Source organism: Trichomycterus rosablanca, chromosome 9 (genome assembly GCF_030014385.1).
Source record: "Trichomycterus rosablanca isolate fTriRos1 chromosome 9, fTriRos1.hap1, whole genome shotgun sequence".
Classification (NCBI taxonomy): domain Eukaryota; kingdom Metazoa; phylum Chordata; class Actinopteri; order Siluriformes; family Trichomycteridae; genus Trichomycterus; species Trichomycterus rosablanca.
Genome location: NC_085996.1, coordinates 33,438,483 through 33,463,912, shown reverse-complemented (window position 1 = coordinate 33,463,912; position 25,430 = coordinate 33,438,483). Strand labels below are relative to the sequence as shown.

Below are 25,430 nucleotides of genomic sequence, written 5' to 3'. Positions count from 1 at the left end.
CAGCTGCCCAGGTAGTGAGTAGGCAGCAAGGCAGCTCACTAGGTTTTTGAACAGACCCAACTAAATCTTAGCAAGAGGGGTATGCAGAACAACTCACAAGTTTACAAAGTGTTCTTTGGGTTGTTTGTAGCAGCACGCACTTTCTAAATCCCAAATCACTTGCTAAATCTCCCCAAACCCCCAAAACTGTAAGAGTATATATAAGAAATAGAAATTGTGTTATATCATATAGTAGAATAGGGGCAGCCACAATCTCTAACCATATTACTGTCTGAGCAAAGTTGTTGCAAAAACTGTCCATAAACTGTGCTGTAAATGAATTTTGTTCACTGTTAAAGGAGTTTTATTTAATTCAACCAGACTAAATCCAAGCAGACTTTTAAAAAGTAACATATCTGATTCAGTTCTCTCTGGAGTGTCTAGATTTACTGGTAAGAATGTCAGACCAGTCCACCTTCTTCCATTGCTCCAATGTCTGATGCATGTGTACCTATTGTAGGTGTTTAACGGTGGATGGGGGCTAGTAACTTTAACTGATTTGTGACCACACAGCCTCACATACAGAAGGGTTTAATGCACCATGTGTTCAACTTATCACCAGTATAAAATGATCTGAATTTTGTTGCAGTTTGAGCCACTGAAACTCTTTTGTTAGTTCATACCAGTCACCACAGATGTTATATTCTCTGTATTAATAAGTCTTGGCTGCTCAACTACCTGTCTCCATTTTGTGGCTTGTCCTTTAGTGGACAACTGTCTGAGGACACTCACCATGGCTGGCTGTAAGCACTTCTTGCTGTTTTGGAGATAATAACAGTTTGGCCCTTATTAAAGTCCCTCAGGTCTTTATGCTATATCATATATGTTGGATTTAACATGTGTTGTATGAGTAGCTCCCATCAGCCCAGTATTTAAAATATTCTTCCCTGACTGTAATATACAGTTTTGAGAGGTGGAAATGGCAGGTGAACATTGTGGGATTCCCCAGATTGTTTATTAAGATTTTAGAATAATGCACTAAAGTATGTGGACATTCCTCCTAAATACTAAGTGCAAGAGTTTTACCCATTGTAATTGCTAGCAGGTGTTTGGAATCAATTACATTAAATTATAATTGTATCCAAAATATCTAGTCAAATTTAGCACTTTTACAATAGACATTAACTCAAAGCAACTTTACAGAATCCAGGACCAAAATCCAGAAAAAAAAAACTCTGTTGAGCAAGCCAAGGGTAGCAGTGGCAAGAAAAAACTTCATTAAAATTACAAGGAAGAAACCTTGAGAGTTTGAATATTTGAGACTGGTGGGGGTGTAAATCTACCCTCTGTGACAATGACATGGTGGTGGTGGTTTGGTAGTGTGTGTCGTGCTGGTATGAGTGGATCAGACACAGCAGCGCTGCTGAAGTTTTTAAATACCTTGTCCACTCACTGTCCACTCTATTAGACACTCACTTACCTAGTTGGTCCACCTTGTAGATGTAAAGTCAGAGACAATCGCTCATCTATTGCTGCTGTTTAAGTTGGTCATCTTCTAGACCTTCATCAGTGGTCACAGGACGCTGCCTACGGGGCGCTGTTGGCTGGATATTTTTTGGTTGGTGGACTATTCTCAGTCCAGCAGGGAAAAACTCCATCAGAATTGCTGTGTCTGATCCACTCATACCAGCACAACACACACTAACACACCACCACCATGTCAGGGTCACTGCAGTGCTGAGAATGATCCACCACCCAGATAATGTAGTGGTCCTGGGAGAGTCCTGACCATTGAAGAACAGCATGAAAAAAAGCTAACAAAGCATGCAGAGAAACAGATGGACTACAGTCAGTAATTGTAGAACTACAAAATGCTTTTATATGGTAAGTGGAGCTGATACAATGGACAGTGAGTGTAGAAACAAGGAGGTGGTTTTAATGTTATGGCTGATCAGTGTATATTGTATATTTAAAGACGGTAAAGCAAATAATTTGTAACACACTCTGTTATCTTCCCAGACATTTGTGGTCTAATGTTGCGACTCAAAGATTTGACCAGGAGTCAGGTACATAGCAGAAAATAGTCCTCTGTAATCCAATGTCCAGAATAGCTGTAGTTATTAGTCCCTTATCCTCACATCTTTGCTATTTTATAGTTTCTCAGTCTCCCAGTACTGCGTCCAGTGAAGGATAAATGTTTCATTTATTGCCTTTTTCCGTGGGCATTGCATGTAATAGCCTCAGTAGCGTAGTTAGCACATCAGTTATTTGTGCCCTAAATGGGGCTGTGGTTGGCACTTTTACCGGCATTTAATTCCTTTCATGTCTTTCAATATGCTGCTACAATTAGCCAATGCCCTTTGGGAGGTCACTCTGAGATGGAGCTCTTGGATCTCAGCCAGCAGTGTGGTACTTTAACTCCAGGCTTGTGCTGTCCTTAGAACACTTAATGTACAAAGCGTATAAATAAAAAAGAAAATCTGCTGATTGACTTAGCAAAATAAAAATGGTCAGAGTTGCTTTATAACGCTATATTCCGGTGTTGCTTGGTTTTATGGTAGGGTAATAACAGTTCTTAGATGCCCTCTGTTGCGCTCAGCGAGGCACCGTGAGACGGTGCTACTGCAACAGCAGGTCAGAGGAAGAAGTTGTTGCTCTTGTGAGGACAGCTGGGATCTGAGCTAGTGGTGTTGATTAGAATCACAGTAGGGGCTAGTCTATACTGCTGGCCTCAATTCTCACATAACAGTGGTTCATTTTTTTAGTTCTTTGAGGATCTGTGGTACATGACTAGCTGTGTCAGGTTGTACCAGTATTCCTATGTCAAGTGCTCAGAGTTAATAGATGTTAAGAAAATGAAATATATTAGACTTCAGGCATTCAATCAGTCCAGTTAGGAAGCATATGTGACTGGAATCAATGGGCCTGTCTGAAAACCTAGTGAGCCCTCTACATAGACAAATTCTTAGATGCCTTCAAATGCTGCCTACTAATGCCTGGTTCACAGTACACGATTTTTGCCCTGATTTTCGCTCGCTGACTGGTTGGCGCTAGATTTGGCGATCGAAACTTCGCTCTCAATCGCTATGTGTGAACTACTCAACAACTCGATTTGAGCGACTGACCGAGCACTCGGCGACTGAAGAGAGATATCTAGCATGTCAAATATCTGGATCTGAGTCGCCCAACTGGCAATGAGTGCTATGTCGAACAGCCAGTGAGAATGCAAGATACAGTGTGAGGGGAAACGCAGGGGAGGAGATGTAAACAGATGGGACAGGGGCATAATAGAGTTAATATCAGAATACATCAGTACACACACAAGTTTTACAGTATTTCTGACCTCATTGTTCTCTACAAAAGGTAACACCACCGTTACATTGCAAAAAATATTTATTAACCTCCAACTCACTATAGAACAATCCCTTCTGTTCGCAAAGCCAAATACACTCAGATTCATTTATTTTCCCTCTTTGCTTTAACGCTGCACATCAGCGCACAAACTTTGATCGCTCACTACTCGTCCAAAATGTAGTTTGGGAGACCAGAGAAGCTCGCCTATTATTCCAGTTGGTGATAGATCGTGTAGTGTGTTATCCCCTATCGCCGATCAGTCGTGTAGTGTGAAAGCCACACTGACTTGAAAGACTCCCGATTACAAGAGATCCAGTTGTGTAGTGTGAACTGTACAGCGACCTGCCGACTTGGAAAGTCGTGTAGTGTGAACTTGGCATAAGTTGCCTTATTTCAAAGCGATAATCTGACTGATTAACAAGGGAACATTCGAAGACAATTTCAGCATTCAGTGCGGTACAACTTTTCTTTAAAAAATTACAAATATGGCGGACAAATGCGAAGAATTTAAATGTAAATAAATCCTCATTTATTTGTATAAAGGTTTTATTTGCTAATTCTGGCTTGTCAGTGACAATGTAACCGTTTTTGGTACACGGAGGGAGATGTTAGCTGGCATGCTAGCTGTTGTGTCTATTGGTTTGAATGGCCTGAGGCCAACTGTGATGACGAAAATGCCGTAATCACTGTCTAAGTAGTGCGTCTGAATAACCTGTCAATGTCTTATTAGAATCACCCTTATTGGGGCTGCTGCCTAAGGTTTCACTGGGTTTTCAAACAGACCCAGTTTCACCTGCTTTGGTTTAAATGAACGTGATAACAGGTGCACTGAAGAGGCAACAGCAAGACAACCAACAAAAAGGGAATGGCTTTACATTTACATTTTCAGCATTTAGCAGACGCTTTTATCTAAAGCGACTTAGAGTTATGACTGAACATGATTTTTTTTTTTGAGCAATTGAGGGTTAAGGGCCTTGCTCAGGGGCCCAACAGTGGCAACTTGGCGGTGGTGGGGCTTGAACCTTTTGATTACTAGTCCAGTACCTTAACCACTGAGCTATCACTGCCCTCACTGCTTTATACATGGTGGCCACAGAAAATACCTCTCTCTTTGTCCTTTCTGCCTGATGTCCTTTCTGACTCTAGTTTAGCATTTTGATAGCGTCCTTGTCACTAGTGGTAGCATGAGAAGGTTTGCACATTCAAGTTGCACAGATACTTCCAGCACAGTCTCAAGAACATGCAGTAGATACCAAAACATGGACCATTACATAGGGGGAGTGGACTGGGCTGTAGAAAACCATCAACCCAGCAGCAGGACTGGTATCAGGAGCACTGCCAGAGTCCTACAAAAATACCTCAAACTGGCTATTCAAGAACATTGAGGAGATAACCAGGACATGCACCGTTACATAAGAAGAGCTGGACTGAGCAGTATAGAACACTATCAAAACAGCAGCAGGACCCGTATCAGCTTCTTTATGCAAAAAGGAACAGTAGGAGCACCGCCAGAGCCCTACAAAACGACCTCCTGCTGGCTACTGGTGTGCACGTTTCTGAACAAGCTGTCAAAAACAGAAACCACGAGGGTGGCATGAGGGCCTGACGTTTTCTATTGAGACCTGTGCTCACAGCCCAGCACCGTGCACCTCGATTGCGATTCGCCAGAGAACACCAGAGTTGACAGGTCTGCCGTTGGCGCTCCGTTCTCTTTACAGATGAAAGCAGGTTCACACTGAGCACATCTGACAGATATAAAAGAGACACTGTGGAACTTCATTCAGCATTAGTGCTTTGGGAAAGTCCAATTATCACCAAGGTTCAGTTTCACCACATAGGCACCACATTTCTCTTCAAAATGCCATGATGTTTCTGTGAATCCATGTGGTCAGTCACACAGTCAGCTGTGTAATTTATTTTAAATGTTTTTCACTGAACGGTAAACGTTAATTTGCTCCAGTAGATGTAGGTATAATTACAGTTTCCTTTCCCACAGAGTAGCTGACTTTTTCTGTAATGGGGTGGGTTGTGTGTTGCTGCTAGGCTCTTGTTCCTGACAGTAAGAAAGAACAACATTAAAATAAACTGCCAGTATTACAAAGTGTTGTACATAGAATGTAAAATCAGGGTAACTTAGCATCAAATAACTGGACTAATATTGCTTCTAGGGGCAGTTTGGAACAAAATTATTATGTAACAGCAACAGTTTTTTTTAAATAATTTAAATAAACACTTTTTTCCCCAAATTTTCTCCCCTAATCTAGTCGTGTCCAATTACCCTGAATGTGTCCTCTATACTGATTCACCCCTTCACCGCTGACTGAGGATGCCTCTCAACTGACATACGCCCCCTCCGGCACGTACAGTCAGTACAGACCGCATTTCTCACCTGCACGAGTCGAGTTCATACACCGACGGGCACTGTGTACGGAGGGCCACACCCCCATCAGCATTATTCCTCAGCCCTGTGCAGGCGCCATCAGTCAGCCAGCAGGGGCCGCAGTTGCACCAGTTATGAGGACCTATGATCCGACTTCTTTTACCCTCTAACCCTGAACAACAGCCAATCGTTGTTCATGCTACCGCCCAACCCAGTCGGAAAGGCAGAGCTGAGATTCAATAAGATGTATTCAAAACCCCAACTCTGGTGCGCTGGCGTACTTTACCGCTGCGCCACCTGAGCGGCATTAACAGATGATTTTTATGCTACATGTTTTGGAATTGGGTGTATTGCCGTATGTTTTAAGGATGTTTTAAGGAGATTCTTGCTCATAGAAATTTCCACTGTACTTCAATTTAACATGGCAGGTATTTCACAATTATTATGTTTCTACTATTATTAAGTAGTATTGAGTGGTACCTTGAAACTCAACGTCAAGGTATTTTTTCCCATAAGGATATATGGGAAACCTGTTAATGCGTTCCATGGTCCCGTGGAACTGCATATATTTTAGTCTAATGTAAAATAATCTGGTTGTTTTTGACACTTATACACTGAAAATACCACAAGTATAATATAAAAAACTGTTCAAAATCAATACAAATACAATAAAACCCAACTTTAGCTTTACTTCTTTATTGTTTCCTTATGCTTCTTAACTTATGAGCAGTAATAATAAAGAGAGGTTTAGTGTTTCTATGTCATTCTTTTAATACATCAAGTTGTTTTGTTTTTTTAATGATAAGCGTTTTAGACTCTTGGAAAAGCTGATTCTCACAATTTCTCAGAACCCCGAGCTATAACACCAAGTTTAAAAGTGAAACAGGAAAAAACCTAGCTAAGCACAGATACAGATGTGGAGCTTTCAGTGTGAATTTGACGGTTTGTCTCATATTCGCATGACGTTTTACCACACTGCTCAAGCCGAGCGCTGAGCAAAGCAGCAGTCGCACACACGTTGAGTTTAAGGGAAACATTGAGTTTAAAGGTACAAATTTCTCAGCGAAGGGCGTTGAGTTTCAAAGATTTTGAGTATAGGGGACGTTGAGTTACAAGGTACCACTGTACTATCAAGTTGATTCCGACTCCCTGCGCCCATATGGATTATTTCTTTACAGCAACCCATCTTCTGCTTCTGAATGATTTGTTCATTGATTCTCTAATTCAGGCTCTGAACTGTTCTCATCGGGGGCCTGATGTAGTGAAAAATATGCAAACATGGGCTGCAGACTTTTTTGTAGTTAAACAAATAAAAATATATTATTTTTTACTTAATTACTAACAATTTCACTTCATTTTTATTTGAGTGATTAATTGTCTATCTTTGAGAGTGTTGTGCAAACTAGGATTTTTTTAGACACTGAATTGTCCTATTGGTACCTAGCCGCTAGGATGCATAAACCAGTGCATTGTAGTGCCGGTCCCAAGCCCGGATAAATAGGGAGGGTTGTGTCAGGGCAGCAAAGGGCATCCGGCATAAAAACTGTGCCAAATCAATAATGCGGATCACAATCCGCCAGCGACCCCTAATGGGAGCAGCCGAGGAAATAGATAGAGATGCTATTATTCCTATGACTATATGCTTGATTTTATTTGAATGTTAGCTGTGGGTTTGACAGACATACACAATTTAAAATGTGTCTACATTCATTTGGTCATGTAATTTATTCTGTCAAAGAATGTTTACAAACTTATGTCATGTTGCTGTATGAATTTACTGGCTATTGGCATTTTTTGTGTCTGGTTTTTGTTTCTGTGTGATGTTTGGGATTAAGAATTGGCAGGGGCAACTACAGGGTTGATCACAGCCGTTTGGCCATGATCTGTGTCTTGGCAAAAGATTAGGCAGCTTCTGTATGGCATGTCACCATGTTGCCTTAATGCCTGGTGAACATTAAGCCATGTCTTCTAGAGTTGGCATGCTAGGTTGTGTCTGAGTCTGAGGGTTTGTGAGGGCAACTAGAGGGTTGTCCTATTTTGTGGAACACAATATATAAATTGTATCCTTATGTGTATTAGCAAGCCCTGATAATGTTGCTGGTTTTTTGGCAGGCATTGAGCCAGGTCACATGCCCTAAGGTTGGCATTTAGGGTTACATGTTCTGATGTTGGCATTCAGAGTCATGTCGACCAATGTTGACATTCAGCGTCATTTGTTGTGAGCTGGTCATTTGGGTGTCCTAGATATGGCATATGAGGTCATGTTTCTTCATGTTGGCATGTGTCCTGAGGTTGGCATACTGGATGACGTTCCTTGAGGTTGTTATTTTAACATTAGCCACATGGGATTGAGGATTGGCAAGGACATTTAGATCAGCCATTCTACAAAAACCACTATGTGTAGAACTAAGACATGATTTGCCAGGTTGTTGCATGCCAAAAAAATCCTTACGCTGCTCTTTACATCTGAGACATTTTGTCCTGCAGAAATCTCATCTGATTTACCCTGATGTTTGGCTTTTGTGTGATATGTTTCTGATAAAACCTTCCAGGTAAAACTTTTATGTGACTAGCAGCTGCAATTAATGGTTTTATGACTTGAAACAAGTTAACAACATTTTATAAGTATTTAATACCCTCTGAGAAGCCATCTGATAATTATAATGCCATGGCATTTTCCCTGAGCTCCTGGGTATAGTTATTTCCTGTTGTTATAGCCAGAGGTTGAAGGCACAGCAAATTGGCACAAATAGCATGGCAGAAATTTATTCTCTTAATTGAGTTTTTATGCACATTGGCTCTCATCAGATACATTATAACCACAAACATATGAACATTCCTCCTAATAATTGGACTTTATAGAATCAATTACATGCTTCCAACTCGTGACAGTATTTTGGTGAGATCCTTTTCTGTTCTAGTCCCATACGGAGTAACCAACCCTTTTCATTCAACATCATTTTCTGACCTCACAAAGGCTTGTTTGAGTGAATGGGCACAACAACCCAAAATGTTGTAGGAAGTCTTGCTAGCTTAGAATAATGGTGGTTTTAATAGTCACAAGGTGGGGTTCAATGCCAAATTATTTCTCTTTGATGGAGAAAGAAGCTCAATGTCATGCATTTCATACATTTTTATCACTTCCCTAAGCAAAACGTTTCATGTTATACAGCAGTGTATATTGTATTTTGTGGTGATTCAGCTTACCTGACGTGCTCCATTGATGTAACCAAAGCGCCATATTGTTTCCCAGGGTCATCTCTGTCCACTCGGGGTGGCAAATGGGCGCAGCCTTCCCAGAGGGCAGCGCACCATAGGTTCAAACGGGTGAACAGAATCGACTCTTGTATGTTAAATGCTGGTTTATGTGTTTTTGTGAGCATGTATACAAACACACCCACACGTTCTTATAACTGCTTACAACTAACTTACTGCTGGAGCCTATCCCAGCTTTTCAATGGGCGCAAGGCACACAGTAACACCCTGGATGGGGCACCAGTCCATCGCAGGGCACCAGTCCATCGCAGGGCAGACACACATACACCCACACACACACACACACACACACATTCACCTATAGGGTAATTCAGTGTCTCCAATTAACCTGACTGCATGTTTTTGGACTGTGGGAGGAAACCGGAGCTCCAGGAGGAAACCCACGCAGACACAGGGAGAACGTGCAAACTCCACACAGAAAGGACCCGGACCTCCCACCTGGGAATCGAACCCAGGACCTTCTTGCTGTGAGGCGACAGTGCTACCCACCATGCTAGTATTATTACTGTCACTATTATTTGTATTTTTTTTAATTGTTGTTAACACGTCACTGTTTTTCTTGAATTTTAAATGTATATCTGTAACTATTTATATATCTAATATTTTCTATTATTATTATTTTCTTTTTATTATACTTTCTAACTAAGCTTTGACAATATGAATGTCCATATTTTGTCATGCCCATAAAGCTACATTTGAGTTTAAGTTTAAGTCAGACTATGTTCATATCTGTGCTCCTGCCCATTGGCTCACATCAGTCGGTGTGTTAATTTTATTTAAATAAAAGAGCAAAATGATTTCTTTCGACTCATTTCAGTCTGTGTCGACCTCGCAATATTATAAACAGAACAGTTAATGATATAAATCAACCCTGCCCCCCTCCAAGCTACCTTTGTTTCCACACAGCCTGAATAAAGGACATTGTTTTAGTAATAACTCCACTCTCTGTACATTTTGCTGGAGGGCAGGGTGTAAGGACACCATGGCATTCTGGGTAAACACTGTTGTCTTTTGGTTTCAATTATCAGCCAGGTTCAAGCAGTGGCGAGCAGCAGGTCAGCGAACAGCAATTAGTGAACACGGAGTGTAGAGCTCACAGCGCTCGCTGCTGCTGGCCAGAGAGAAAACAAGGATACAAAGCGCTTGAGTCAGTCTGCAGCTGCCCTGTACTGAAGACCCTCTCCTTCCTCTCCCGGCGGCCCGCCGCTGCCTTTTTGGAATTGTTCAGCTTGTCTTTTTTTTTTCCAAGAGCTCATTATAAACACATTCAGACAGCCGACATCACACACGGGCTCCTGATGACAAGAATTTGAGAAATCCCACGCCATGCTTCCACTAATAGCAGGCAATAGTATGACTGTTTACTCGCTGGTAATTGCACTCAATCAGAAATGCCTTTTGGCCTTGTTTTGTGTTGTTGTTTTTATATTACGTCTTTACAAGATCTAAATTCTCCCTCTAATAGTGTGCTCATGTCAAAATTGTTTTTAATTGTGATGTAAAAAAGCTTAATGATTTACTGTACTGCAGAAGGAACTTTTCAAATGTTACTGGGTTGTAAGTGGCAGTTTGATATACATTTAAAAATAAATTACGCCGCTCAGGTGGCGCAGCGGTAAAAACACACACTGAACACCAGAGCTGGGATCTCGAATACATCGTATCAAGTCTCAGCTCTGCCTGCCGGCTGGGCTAAACAGCCACATGAACAACGATTGGCCTGTTGTTCAGATAGGGGTGGGATATTAAAAAGCCGGATAGGATCTCTATCATAACTTATGCAAATACGACCTCACTGGCTGATTGATGGCACCTGCACAGAGCTGGGAAAAGAGTGCTGTCAGGGTGTGTCTCTCAATACACCGTGCTGATCCGCATTGCACTCATCAAAGTGTAGGTGACAAAATGCATACAACTGCTGCCCACGTCTCAGAGGGGGTGTGGGTTAGCTTTGTTCTCCTCAATCAGAGCGGGGATCGGCATTGGTGGAGAGAAAGCATGATGCAGTCAGGCAATTGGACGCGCTTCAAGGGAGAAAAAGGGGAAAAAAATGCATAAACAAAATATAAAAATCTCCCAGCTATCCCAGCTCTTGATGGGCACAAGGCACACAGAAACACCATGGACATGGCGCCAATCCATCACAGGGCAGTCACTCACACACACACACACACACACACACACACACACATTTAAGGGCATTTTTTAGTATCTCCAATTAACCTGGCTGCACGTCTTTGGACTGCGGGAGGAAACCAGAGCTCCCGGAGGAAACCCACACAAACACTGGAAGAACTCCACACAGAAAGGACCTGGTCCGCTCCACCTGAAAATCAAACCCAGGATCTTCCTGCTGTGAGGGACAGTACTACCCACCGAGCCACCGTGCCGCCCTGTCTTGAAATAAAAATACCCCAACATTTTTTTATTCAAGAAATACGAGGGTTCTTCAAAAAGTTTCCGCACATTTTTAACTCTATTTATTAACAATTTTTTAAAAACAAATGACATGACTTTGACATGACATGACACCTTCATGTCATCACATAAATCTTCTTCCCCTTAAAGCTTCTTTGAGTGCCCAAAAAAATAGAAATCAGAGGCGCCAAATCCGGACTAGAAGCTCTTTCTCAGTCTCTCAGACACGACCAAGTACTGCTCCTCCCGCCCTCACCGCTTCCAACCAAAATGACACAGGAAATTTAGGAGTTAAACCATTTAAAACTGTCTCTGTTTACACTTTGGCTCACCAAACCACCTGCAATGTGCTCCTGGCTGGACTTGTCACTGTACCTTCAGTGCCGCTTTGTGTAGGAAGACAGTGATGTAGTTAGAAAGAGGTGTGTGACCTTTGGAGTGGAGTAATCTCAGCAGGTAGTGGAAGAGATTTACTCACAGTCCGTGTTCTGGCATGCTCCGCAAGCATCACTGCAGCCACACGCCGCATATCAATTAGCTGTCCTACTGACAACCTATTTATCTAGCGTGTCGTTAAGCCCCTATGATTCCCCACATCTCTGAGGTACATCTTTAATCATGGTGTTTAAAATCAGATTAGAATTGTACTGTATTATCTGTTCTAAATTCAAAAGCATGACAGGAATATAGAGTCGTTACACCTGCTGGTTGATTCCAAGGTGGAGTGGTCCGGGTTTTCCTATGTCTGTGTAGGTTTCATCCCACAAAACACTCACTCACTCACTGTCTTAACCGTTCAGGGTCGCAGGGTGTGTGTGTGTGTGTGTGTGTGTGTGTGTGGGGGGGGGGTTGCTGGAGCCTATCCCAGCTTTTCAATGGGCGCAAGGCACACAGTAACACCCTGAACGGGGCGCCAGTCCATTGCAGGGCAGACACAAATACATACACACACACCTATAGGGCAATTCAGTGTCTCCAATTAACCTGACTGCATGTTTTTGGACTGTGGGAGGAAACCGGAGCTCCCGGAGGAAACCCACGCAGACATGGGGAGAACATGCTAACTCCGCACAGAAAGGACCCGGACCGCCCCTCCTGGGGATCGAACCCAGGACCTTCTTGCTGTGAGGCGACAGTGCTACCCACTTAGCCACCGTGCCGCCCAGTCCAATCACATGTAGGCTAATTTGAGATACTAAATTGCCCTGTGTGTGTCTTTGTGTATCTCTGTTTGTGTGTGTGTGTGTGTGTGTGTGTGTGTTTGACCTGTCCAGGGTGTTTCCTACCTCTCACCCAGTAAGCTGTACCAACCTCGACCCTGAATAACAGACAATAACTGAATGGAGACTAAGAATGCATTTCATTGCTCCAGAGTCTAATGTCAGTGTGCTTTATACTATGATTTCTGAACTTGGTGCTACGCCCTGCAAGGTTTTTACTACTTTCATGTGACCTGTTTTAGCTCATGGAGGATTAATAATTTGCTCATCAGACTGCTGGTGGCGCAGCGGTAAAGTACGCCAGCGCACCAGAGTTGGGGTTTCGAAGACATCTTATCGAATCTCAGCTCTGCCTTTCCGACTGGGTTGGGCGGCAGCATGAACAACGATTGGCTGTTGTTCAGGGTTAGAGGGTAAAAGAAGTCGGATCATAGGTCCTCATAACTGGTGCAACTGCGGCCCCTGCTGGCTGACTGATGGCGCCTGAACAGGGCTGAGGAATAATGCTGATGGGGGTGTGGCCCTCCGTACACAGTGCCCGTCAGTGTATGAACTCGACTCGTGCAGGTGAAAAATGCAGTCTGTACTGACTGTACGTGCCGGAGGGGGCGTACGTCAGTTGAGAGGTGTCCTCAGTCAGCGGTGAAGGGTCGAATCAGTATAGAGGACGCAATCAGGGTAATTGGACACGACTAGATTAGAAAATTGGGGGGGAAATTGGGAAAAAATAGAAAATTAAAAAAAATAAATAAATAAAATAATTTGCTCATCGGCTAAATTAGATGTGTTCAGAGTAGGATCAACTCAGCAGGGGGGCTTCAGAATCAGAATTATGCTACATTTAAACCAGCAGCGAATGTTTCTTAAGTCCATGTTTGCTAAACACTAGATGATTCCTGTCTTCAGTGTCACGTCTGGTTGCCGTACTTTGAGGCTAAAGTTGCCAGAGTTCAGCCACAGCAAAGCAGATATTATGTTCTATATTTAATGAATATCAAAACTATGTACAGTATCTTAGTGAAGTATTAAGTTTGAACTTTTAATTAAACTTGATACAGAACTTGCCACAGCCGTCTGAAAACCTATTCACTAGTACTGTTCAGCTTGTGCATGCTGTCTTTTCCCCTGAGCAATTTTCCTCTTTGTTTTGGTAGATGTGTGTATGATACATATATTTAATGAACATTCCATAGAGTGTTTAGTTCTTATGATAAATACAGCCTGATTTCTAAAGCAAATGTATTTTTATAGTAATGTTCTTATATTCACTTGCACTTACACCGATCAGCCATAACATCCAACATCCATAACAAACCACCTCCTTGTTTCTACACTCACTGTCCATTTTATCAGCTCCACTTACCATATAGAAGCACTTTGTAGTTCTACAATTAATGACTGTAGTCCATCTGTTTTTCTGCATGCTTCGTTAGCCCCCTTTCATGCTGTTCTTTAATGGTCAGGACCCCCACAGGACCACCACAGAGTAGGTATTATTTGGGTGGTGGGTCATTTTCAGCACTGCAGTGTGTGTTGTGCTGGTATAAGTGGATGCTAGAGCACTGCTGGACTGACCACTGATGAAGGTCTAGAAGATGACCAACTCAGACAGCAGCAATAGATGAGCGATTGTCTTTACTGACTGACTTTACATCTACAAGGTGAACCAACTAGGTAGGAGTGTCTAATAGAGTGGACAGTGAGTGGACACGGTATTTAAAAACTCCAGCAGCGCTGCTGTGTCTTATCCACTCATACCAGCACAACAAACACTAACACACCACCACCATGTCAGTGTCACGGCATTGCTGGGAATCATCCACCACCTAAATAATACCTACTCTGTGGTGGTCCTATGGGGATCCTGACCATTGACGAACAGGGTAAAAGCAGGCTAAAAAGGTATGTAGAGAAACAGATGGACTACAGTCAGTAATTGTAGAACTACAAAGTGCTTCTATATGGTAAGTGGATCTGAAAAATGGACAGTGAGTGTCCAAACAAGGAGGTGGTTTTAATGTTATGGCTGATCAGTGTGTATTCATATAGGCATCTCAATACAGGAACCCTCGGGCACATTGCAGTAATAACACCACTGATGGGCCACTCATTGTTCACAGTAGGATAGTATGCAATTCGGGACACAGCATGTGTGGTTAATAAAACTTTATTACTGGATGTTTGCTCTCTAATTAAACTCTCCTGGGATCAATACAATTTAAACATTTTCTCTACATGCAGCATCGCTCTACTTTTCATTTGCATAAAGTTACATGTGTTATACCTTTAAGTTACATCATTGACTCCACTGATCACTGATTTTGATTCTTTAATAATCGATCTGGCTCTTGTCCCTGTAGTTTTCCATCCCTCATGGAAGATTAACAACATCCGTTTTGTTCCAGTGGTGAGAATACAGGATGAAAACAGCATGGATGTTTGTTAGGCATTGCACATGGTGATCTTAGACTTGTGTGCTTCTGCTTAGCCATGGAAACCCAATCTATTAAGCGTCTGATTAAAAGTTGCATTAAAAGAATGAAATAAGGCCGCTCAGGTGGTGCAGTGTTAAAAACACACGCTGGAACCAGAGCTGGGATCTCGAATACATCGTATCGAATCTTAGCTCTGCCTACCAGCTAAGACTGAGCAGCCACATGAACAACGATTGGCCTGTTGTTCAGATGGGCGGGACTAAGCCGGATGGGGTCTCTCTCTCTCATGACTGGTGCAATTACGACCTCTGCTGGCTGATTGATGGCGCCTGCACAGAGATGAAAAAAGAGTGCTCTCAGGGTGTGTCTCTTCATGCACAAAGCTGAGCTGAACCGCACTCATCAAAGTGTAGGTGATAAGATGCATATGGCATGCTGCCCACATGTCGGAGGGGGCGTGGTTTAGCTTCGTTCTCCTCAATCAGAGCAGGGATTGGCATTGGTGGAGAGGAAGCATGACGCAATTGGACGCGCTAAAAAAAAGGCGAGAAAATTCATAAATAAAATATATAAAAAAAAAAAAAGAATGAAATAAGCATAAGCTCTTTGGTAACTCACGAAAATGATGGCATACCCCTGTTTTGCATCTGTATGATGGAATGGAAATAGCAGAGCCCAGGATCTACCCAGTGTTCATTGATCTACAGCATACCTGGGATTGTATTTTGCAGCGAGTGCTATATCCGAGGTGCTCACATCCAAACCCTGCTGCTTCAGCAATTAATTATGGAATTAATCATGTCGCTGTTACCCCAGCCTACACTAAGCTGTAAGTAAATGTTTGCAGTGTTTAATTTGAGTCTGTGGAGTAATAAAAGAAACCAGACTTACCGGCTAGTACCCTGGCCATGCAATAGACTGCCCCACACTAGTGTGTAAAATGCTGACTCGGTGGGTGGGTCTGTCACCTCACAGCAAGGAGGTCCTGGGTTCGTTTCCCATGTAGAGTGGTCTGGATCCTTTCTGTGTGGAGTTTGCATAGGGTTTCCTCCCATGTTTTAAAGACATCATCCCAACTTGTGATCGTGTTTGACATCATCAAATTACCAAAAATCACATCCATAATTAGTAAAAGCTTCTGCTTGAGAATATATTTGAATTACACAGATCAGCCATAACATTAAAACCACTTCCTTGTTTCTACACTCACTGTCCATTTTATCAGCTCCACTTACCATATAGAAGCACTTTGTAGTTGTACTATTACTGACTGTAGTCCATCTGTCCATCTGTGACCACTGATGAAGGTCTAGAAGATGACCAACTCAAACAGCAGCAACAGATGAGCGATCATCTCTGACTTTACATCTACAAGGTGGACCAACTAGGTAGGAGTGTCTAATAGAGTGGACAGTGAGTGGACACAGTATTTAAAAACTCCAGCAGCGCTGCTGTGTCTGATCCACTCATACCAGCACAACCCACACTAACACACCACCACCATGTCATTGTCACTGCAGTGTTGAGAATGATCCAGCACCTAAATAATACCTGCTCTGTGGTGGTCCTGTGGGGGTCCTGACTATTGAAGAACAGGGTGAAAAAGTATGTAGAGAAATAGATGGACTACAGTCAGTAATTGTAGAGCTACAAAGTGCTCCTATATTGTAAGTGTAGCTGATAAAATGGACAGTGAGTGTAGAAACAAGTAGGTGGACATAATGTTATGGCTGATCAGTGTAGTTTCTTTTTCTACTTTCCAAAATATGATTTTCTATTTAATTCAATACAAAGGGTTAGATGAAAATTTTATAATCACATTAAACTTGATCCAGTTTCCATTTTACAGGCCGCTAACCTCATCCCAGACTAGACTGTTAGCATAAATCTTCAGACTTGAATTCCAGTCAGGCGAAGTGTCTGAAAACAGAATCAGCTTTGCTCTGTCTTCTGCTCTGTCTGTGAGGTGTGCAGATTTTATACAAGTCCGTCATTTTTTTCTGCAGCCAATCGGATGCCAAGTATGACTGGAAACAGATGGACAAAAACATGTTTATACTCACTGCCACCAAGACCAGCTGGACAGAACCAGTCTGATTCTGACTCAATCTGCCTGTTTACATGCACAGGCCTGATTATTAGGCTGGCATTCGTACAGATTGCATCACCATCCTTCAAGGTTGGCCAAATTTAAAAACAGTTTGAATGTCCGACAGTTGCTGAGCGGTGCACAAATTTGTTAAGTGGTGAGAGATGGAGCTAATGACTTGGGCGGCCTCCAACGCGCCTGTAGATGTAAAAGCTTCTGTTTGTTTGGAGGCAGTCCGTCCCTCCCTTCATTTGTTTAGCTTTTCCTCCCAGTCCCCAACTCTAACTCCTATTGTTCGTCTCATCCTCTCCTCTGTTCAGTAGCAGTCATTCACTAAATCTTAGGTGGTATGAAGTAAGAGAGAGAGAGAGATCTTTAATTAAACAGCATGTGGTACATGTTTTCAGTGCTCTCACTTTGATTCCATGCACCTGAACAGAAGAAAAAACACTTGTATTGTTTAGATAAAGTGGCACTACCATCCCACAGGACTCACTTTGGCATTTGTGTGACAAGTGGGAAAGTGCTTACATTAACAGTTTGTTTGTTATCCTAAAGAAAGGAAAACTAAATAACTTACTAAATAACCAACGAACCAACTAATAACCCATATTTGAGCAATATTTAACCTAAAATAGTAACTTAATAGCTCACATTTGTAATTATATTAGCCTACATGTGTATCAGGTTTCCTACTTTTTACATAAAGCTTAAATTACTATCTACCTATGTAAGCTATGACTTAATTTTGTGTAATTTTCATACAGCAAATGTTCACTGGGCATACACTGACGAGGCATAACATTATGACCACTAACAGGTGAAATGAACAACACTTATTATCTCTTTATCACGGCACCTGTTAGTGGGTGGGATATATTATGCAGCAAGTGAACATTTTATCCTGCTGATAGAAAGGTGTCAGAATACTCAGTGCATCGCAGGTTGTTGCATATGGGGCAGCATAGCCACAGACCAGTCAGGGTGCTCACTCATGCTGACCCCTGTCCACCGCAGAAAGCACCAACAATGGGCATGTGAGCATCGGAACTGGACCACGGAACAATGGAAGAAGGTGCCAGATACCACAGCACACCTTCAGGGGTCTAGTGGAGTCCATGCCGCGAGGGGTCAGGGCTGTTTTGGCATCAAAAGGGGGACCAACACAATATTAGGAAGGTATTCTTAATCTTATGCCTGATTGGTGTATAGATACTGCATCATGTGGGACTTGATTAAATAAAAATGTGCTGGACTAATCAATATGCACCTGCTCCCTAAATCCTGCTGAAAATAATGATGTTTCAGTGTTAGCTTATACCTGCTCTTTTAGATCTGTGTTGTATTTTTATTTCTGAGATCCTTAACTCATTATGTAGTTAACAAAACTAAACAACCTTTCATTATTCTATTACCCTAAGTAAATGTTGTCAACAGATTGGAAGCCACAAGCTGAAAAGCTACAATTTGTTATTAAAAGTAGTTTTGCCAAGTTACCCCAGCTTCTCTGTGTTCTCCAAGCTGCATATCCACTCATGTTACAATCATTATTACAAGAATGCAAACACAGTTATATGTTTAGGCAGAGCTGTCCTGGTTGTCTATAGCTAGTTGCTATGCAGAATAACAGACAAAAAATCATTAGTACCTCATGCTTACTGTGCAGAATTGAAATTCCATGTTGTCTTTCTTTATTCAGCCGCAACCTAAACTAAAGAAAAGTGTACAGTGTTGCATAGTAATATGCCGTGGACTTGTTTTTATTCTGTGTAACCCTATGTGAGGGAAAAGAAAACATTAGCCTTCTGAGAACATTAGCCAAAATGTTATAGACATTGTCTTAATGTGACATTTAAGTCCTAAAAGACTCTCGATGCATGCTCAATAATCCAGGTACACAAATCCACAAAGTTGAATCAGTTCATCTGGACACAAGTTTGTTGTAGAGATACGTTTCGTCACTCATCCAAGTGACTTCTTCAGTCTGAGCTGGTGGTGAATAACCCCAACCTTATATGCAGACGATTTGCATTGCATAACAATGATCAGGTCCATATGCAAATCACAATGACCATTAATTACAATGGCCATGTGTGCCTTTCACATATGATTGGGGTATAGCTCCTATCATGGCATTGTAAGATGGTGAGAGATGTACTCTCAGGCCACCCCCCTCGGTTCAGGGATGGTCGTTCCCTCCTCACATAGATTGCCTCTTTGACTCCCTGTTCAAACCAGCGTTCCTCCTTGTCAAGGATCTGCACATCGTCATTATTAAATGAGTGGCCGCTGGCTTGCAGGTGAGTGTAAACCACGGAGTCCTGGCCAGAAGAGGTCGATCTTATATGTTGAGTCTTCTGTTTTGCCAGTGGCTGTTTAGTTTCCTTAATGTACAGTTCCCGGCAATCCTCCTGGCATCTTAAAAGCATACACTATGTTACTCTGTTTGTGTCAAAGGACCCGGTCCTTAGGGTGAACTCATTTCTGGCGTAGCGTGTTTTGGGGTTTAAAAGCAACTGAAACACGGGATCACATACGGAATCACGGGAGTAGCAGAACAATTGAGACGGATATTCTCCAAACACTGTGTTTTACATGGCCCAACATAGAAGATCAGAGCTATAGGAGCTATACCCCAATCATATGTGAAAGGCACACATGGCCGTTGTAATTAATGGTCATTGTGATTTGCATATGGACCTGATCACCGGTTTTATTGTTATGCAATGGGCGGTGATCGGTCGTTATGCAAATCGTCTGCATATAAGATTGGGGTTATTCACCACCAGCTCAGACTGAAGAAGTCACTTGGATGAGTGACGAAACGTATCTCTACAACCAACTTGTGTCCAGATGAGCTGATTCAACTTTGTGGAGTCCTAAAAGACCTTTAAAATGACACATTCTATAGCTGTCCATATACAGAAATAATTTTTGAATTTACATAATCTTACTTATTTGTAACTAAACCAATGTGTGTCTGTTTTCACTCTGATTAAACAGCTACGTGTGTGAACAGCATAAAAAATCCTCACATAAACCTGAGACGTTCATTGTTTTTATATTTCATTATCTGTCCTGTAGATTCGATGGACTAAGACAGCTGGCAGCGTGTCGGACCGCTTCCAGGATTCGAGTGTCTTTAATGAGACCCTTCACATCGCTGAGATCCAAAGGCACCAAGGTGGACGCTACTACTGCAAGGCGGAAAATGGTCTTGGCTCACCAGCGATTAAGTCCATCAGAGTGGACGTGTACTGTAAGTATTCCTATCTAAATGGCTGCAAATAGCTACAGGCTATAAAGGTTTCAGTTCTTTCCAACCCTCTTTTATGTTTTCAGTATAATAATATGATACCTATATATTATGTCAGGGGTTTTACAAGGTACTAAAGTTTTATTGAGCCTGGAGAATATCATTGCATGTGTAAGAAAGCGTTTAACAGAGCTCTGCTGTATCGACAGAAGCAGCCGAGCTGATAGTCTTGCTTTATTTCTTTTATTGATTATTGATTGACCACATCAAGTTGCACTTGACATTGTCTCACTGGCTTTACCTTTAATTAGTCCCTAACTTCTTTACATCTACTTGTGGCTCACAATGATTCATTTCTTGTCATATCAGTGGCAGAATAATTCTACTTATATACTTTTATACAAATAATATAAAAGCTTGATTCCCAAGCTGATAGAATTGTACTTGGACATTAAACTCATGTGTTATTTACAAGACAAATCGGGGGTTCCCAATTGGTACAAGACAAAAATATATACTCTGTTGTTTGGAGGTCAGCACAACTGAAAGCTAAGACAGCCGTGGTGCTCTAAGCAATGTCCCAGAGTCCAAGAGTAGAGCTGGGCGGTTCCTGAACTACCCGGGTTAATGATTCGAATCTTTGTACTAAACCAGGAATCACGAGTCCGAGGTCTCAGTTAACCCGGATTCTGTGAGTCCTCTGATTGGCTGCTGCTAAGTACACAAGGCGAGTGAGCAGACTCACCGGAAACACCGCGGACTCAGATGATTTGGCTGAAGCGGCTGTGAATCTAAGTAACAAGTGAAATATTCCAATAAACATGCGGTTAAACACACTGGTGTTTGTTATGTGGCTGATTTTATGCACATGCTATAATTATTATTATCAGTAGTCAAGGTATAGATTAGTAATGCAGCATATGTTCTTGTAAGCAAAACAACAACAGAATATAGTTATATTATCGTTAAAATGCAAATGCTTACAGGCTACTTTAGTACTGTACCACTTAAGGAGTATCATAGCCCCTCCCCCATGGTAATTTATTGACTGTTGGTTTTGGTGCCACTGTGGCTGCCTGACTGGGTCAAGTTACCATGGCAATTTGTTGTTGACCATCCCCCTTGACCTATTAATATACTTATCTGATTGGTAGGTGAGTCCACCCCCTCTCCCCCCTCCTTGTCCATATCCCCCATGATCAAGATTCCACTTAGAAAAAAGTGTCAACTTGTCACTGACAAGAGAAGTGTGAGGTGCCAAGAGAATTAAGAGCAAATTATTTATTTACAGAAGATGAGTGCACGGAAGACAAGTAATATTTGGATCAGTACAAGTCAGTACAAGTGACTCAAGTAAACCGGATCACATTACTGAGACGAATTTACCACCACTATCCAAGAGAGTGTTTCAGAATCCCTGCTCTCTGAGTAGAAGAATGGGGATTGTCATTTTTATGGATGAAATCCTAGCCAATCATGGTCCTCTGTTTGCCTACATAGCTTTACTACTAGCTTACCCTTCTGTGTTTCATGATCTCAAACAAGTAGCAGTCTGGAGGCAACGCTTGGCTTTACATATCTTAAATAAATCACATTATCCACTACCTTGCCAACTTGGATTCTTACAATTTAGTCATTGCCAGTTGCCACCCACTAGTTAAGACTCGAATAATACTAGAGGCAATAATTTCTTTCAGCTTTTATGTCTTTCATCACATTCCCAGTGGATCAGAAGTTGACATACACGTTGCTTGTTTTTTTTGTCGCATTGCCTTTAAAATATTTGGGTTTAACTTGGGTCAAACGTTTCAGGTTGGCTTTCTCAAGCTTCTCACAATAAGTTGCTGTAATTATGACCCATTTCTCCTGACAGACCAGGTGTACCTAAGACTAACTAAGACAGGTTTGTAGGCTTTCTGCTCCTTTTCATTTCTTGGCTGATTTCTGGAGATGCTGCTTCAATAACCATTTTGTGAACCAGTCCCCCCTGCAGCAAGGCACCGCCACAACATGATGCTGTGGACCCCCCCTTCCCCCATACATAAAGATGGTCTTTATGGCCAAACGGTTCCATTGTTGTTTGATTGTATCTAAGGACATTTCTCCCAAAAAGTAAGATCTTTGTTGCCATGTCATGTGCAACTTCAAACTGGCATCTGGCTTTTTATAGTGGTACTGGAGCACAGACTTGCATTCTATGTCTATTACCCCCGTGATGTTAAGCAAGGAGGCAAGTAGGCCTTGAGGATAAGTCTTAAAATACAACCACAGTTGCATCCCCAGATGATGATAATTAGCTTACCAGCAGCTTCTAAAGCAATGCTTTTGAAGCACTTTGTAGTTCTACAATTACTGACTGTAGTCCATCTATTTTTCTACATACCTTTTTAACCTGCTTTCACCTTGTTCTTTAATGAACAGGACCGCTACAGAGTAGGTATTATTTAGATGGTGGATGATTCTCCGCACTACAGTGACACTGACATGGTAGTGGTGTATTAGTGAGTGTTGTGTTGGTATGAGTAGATCAGACACAGCAGCACTGCTGGAGTTTTTAAATACCGTGTCCACTTACTGTCCACTCTATTAGACACTCCTACCTAGTTGGTCCACCTTGTAGATGTAAAGTCAGAGACGATCGCTCATCTGTTGCTGCTGTTTGAGTTGGTCATCTTCTAGACCATCAGTGGTGGCCACAGGACGCTGCCTACAGGGCGCTGTTGGCTGGATATATTTGGTTCTCAGTCCAGCAGGGACAGTGAAGTGTTTAAAACTCCAGCAGCGCTGCTGTGTCTTATCCACTCATACCAGCACAATGTCAGTGTCACTGCAGTGCTGAGAATGATCCAACACCCAAATAATACCTACTCTTTGGTGGTCCTGGGAGAGTCCTGACCATTAAAGAACAGGTGAAAGGGGGCTAACAAAGCATGCAGAGAAATAGATGGACTACAGTCAGTAATTATAGAACTACAAAGTGCTTCTATATGGTAAGTGAAGCTGATAAAATGGACAATGTGTTCACAAAGATTTGGTTTTAATGTTGTGCCTGATCGGTGTAAGTACAATGATCTGTTTGCAATGTTTGTCAAACAACTTGCTAAAACTATATTTTTCTGACATGGAATCTGTGGAGGAATCTAAAATGTAAACGTGTACCAGGACATTTTTTTTACCTTTGCTTGTTGATGCGCTGGTGTTCCACCCACATAACCAGTATATTTTTTGGAAAGGTTGTCTCTTCTGTCAGGGAACAACAAAAAAATCTGTCAAAAAAAATCTGACAACAAACCCTAGAGGTGGGATTAGAGCAGACACACAGATAGCCATGCAGAAAAGTACCTTATTCCCTCAGTTCAGAAACACTGTATCATGAACCCTGTCAAGCATCAGCAGCTATCAAATCAAAACAACATGGACCCATAAAAGCTTAAAAAGGGCAGTTGCTGCATCTTCAAGTCAGAGAAGTACATGTCAAAATAACCAAAAAGGATTTATTGACTAGAATACGTAATCAAAATTATGTCTGTACAAGTGAAATGGTCTAATCCCTACAGAAAACCTGTGGGTTGATGGGTTGAGCTGAAGAGGGGAGTTTACAATCTTCAGCATCTAGTTGAATAAATATTAAATGGTCTCAGATCTCTTGCTATGGTTCTTACGTTCTCAGGTTCTTTCAGCATTTTAGAAGAATCTGATCTTTTATCTTAGCAAAAGATGCTAAACAAAGTATTAAATCAAATATCACCAACAGTCGTGACAAACAATGAAGATTTAAGGAACAAATATTTCTTATAATTAATAATTATATTTAAGGGGCCGCTCAGGTGGCGCAGCGGTAAAGTACGCTAGTGCACCAGAGTTGGGGTTTTGAAAACATCGTATCGAGTCTCAGCTCTGCCTTCCGACTGGGTTTGGCGGCTGCATGAACCACGATTGGCTGCTGTTCAGGGTTAGGGGTAAAAAGTCAGATCATAGGTCCTCATAACTGGTGCAACTGCGGCCCCTGCTGGCTGACTGATGGCACCTGCACAGGGCTGAGGAATAATGCTGATGGGGGTGTGGCCCTCCGTACACAGTGCCCGTCGGTGTATGAACTCTACTCGTGCAGGTGAGAAATGCGGTCTGTACTGACTGTATATGTGCCGGAGGGGGCGTATGTCAGTTGAGAGGCGTCCTCAGTCAGCGGTGAAGGGTCGAATCAGTATAGAGGACGCATTTAGGGTAATTGGACACGACTAGATTAGGGGAGAAAATTGGGGGAAAAAAGTGGGAAAAATTATAAATAATAATAAAAAAATAATAATTATATTTATTATCACTGTAGTTTAAAAATGGAGTGGGGTTGTATTGTAAATAAATGATCAAATATTTTTAATAAATGGTCAAAAACTAAATAAATTGAGGCGTCCAGGTGAAGCAGCTGGATATTGTCCAACTCCCCAAGTTCGAATCTCAGCTCTGCTACCGGACGGCTGGGTGCCCTCTAGCAGGCACAATTGGCAGTACCTGCAGCAGACGAACCTGACCACTAAGTCTGCTGGGTGGAAAAAGACCAGATAAAAAAAAAAAGAGTGGGGTCTGGAAGGACCATGGTTAGTAGCCAGAGGAACGCGGGGGGCGTTGCGTGATCTGTCTGTGCACGAGACTGGCCTCACATGCAAATCCACCAAAGCGGTCAGTGAACTGCATGCCTAATGGAGCGTGTGTCAGGCAAATATACCCTCCTCGGACACGATCGAGTCCCCAGCAGCCGAAGACCAAGTGGCTATTACTAATTGGTTTATAAGAATAGATACACTACTGCTTCTTTACATGCACCAGATGCACTATTTGCACATACTGTTTTTTTGCATACCATATGTTGTATATATGCATGCTGTACATTCGCAACACCCTATTTACTTACTTACTTTATTTGTATTTGTATTAGTTTCTCTGCTTTTGCTTGTTAAACTACTAGAGACCAATAATGTCCCTCGGGATAAATAAAGTATCTGTCTGTCTGTCTGTCTGTCTATCT

The 25,430-nt window shown here is 42.0% G+C and overlaps 1 protein-coding gene across 1 annotated transcript in view; it reads left to right on the top strand.

The window, feature by feature from the left end:
• Positions 1 to 25,430, top strand: part of LOC134320089 (MAM domain-containing glycosylphosphatidylinositol anchor protein 2-like) — a 312,736-nt gene that overhangs the window by 109,298 nt on the left and 178,008 nt on the right. The window contains exon 3 of the mRNA XM_063001391.1: positions 20,236 to 20,410. Within this exon, the coding sequence (XP_062857461.1) occupies positions 20,236 to 20,410 (175 nt within the window). The remainder of the gene's footprint in view (positions 1 to 20,235; positions 20,411 to 25,430) is intronic.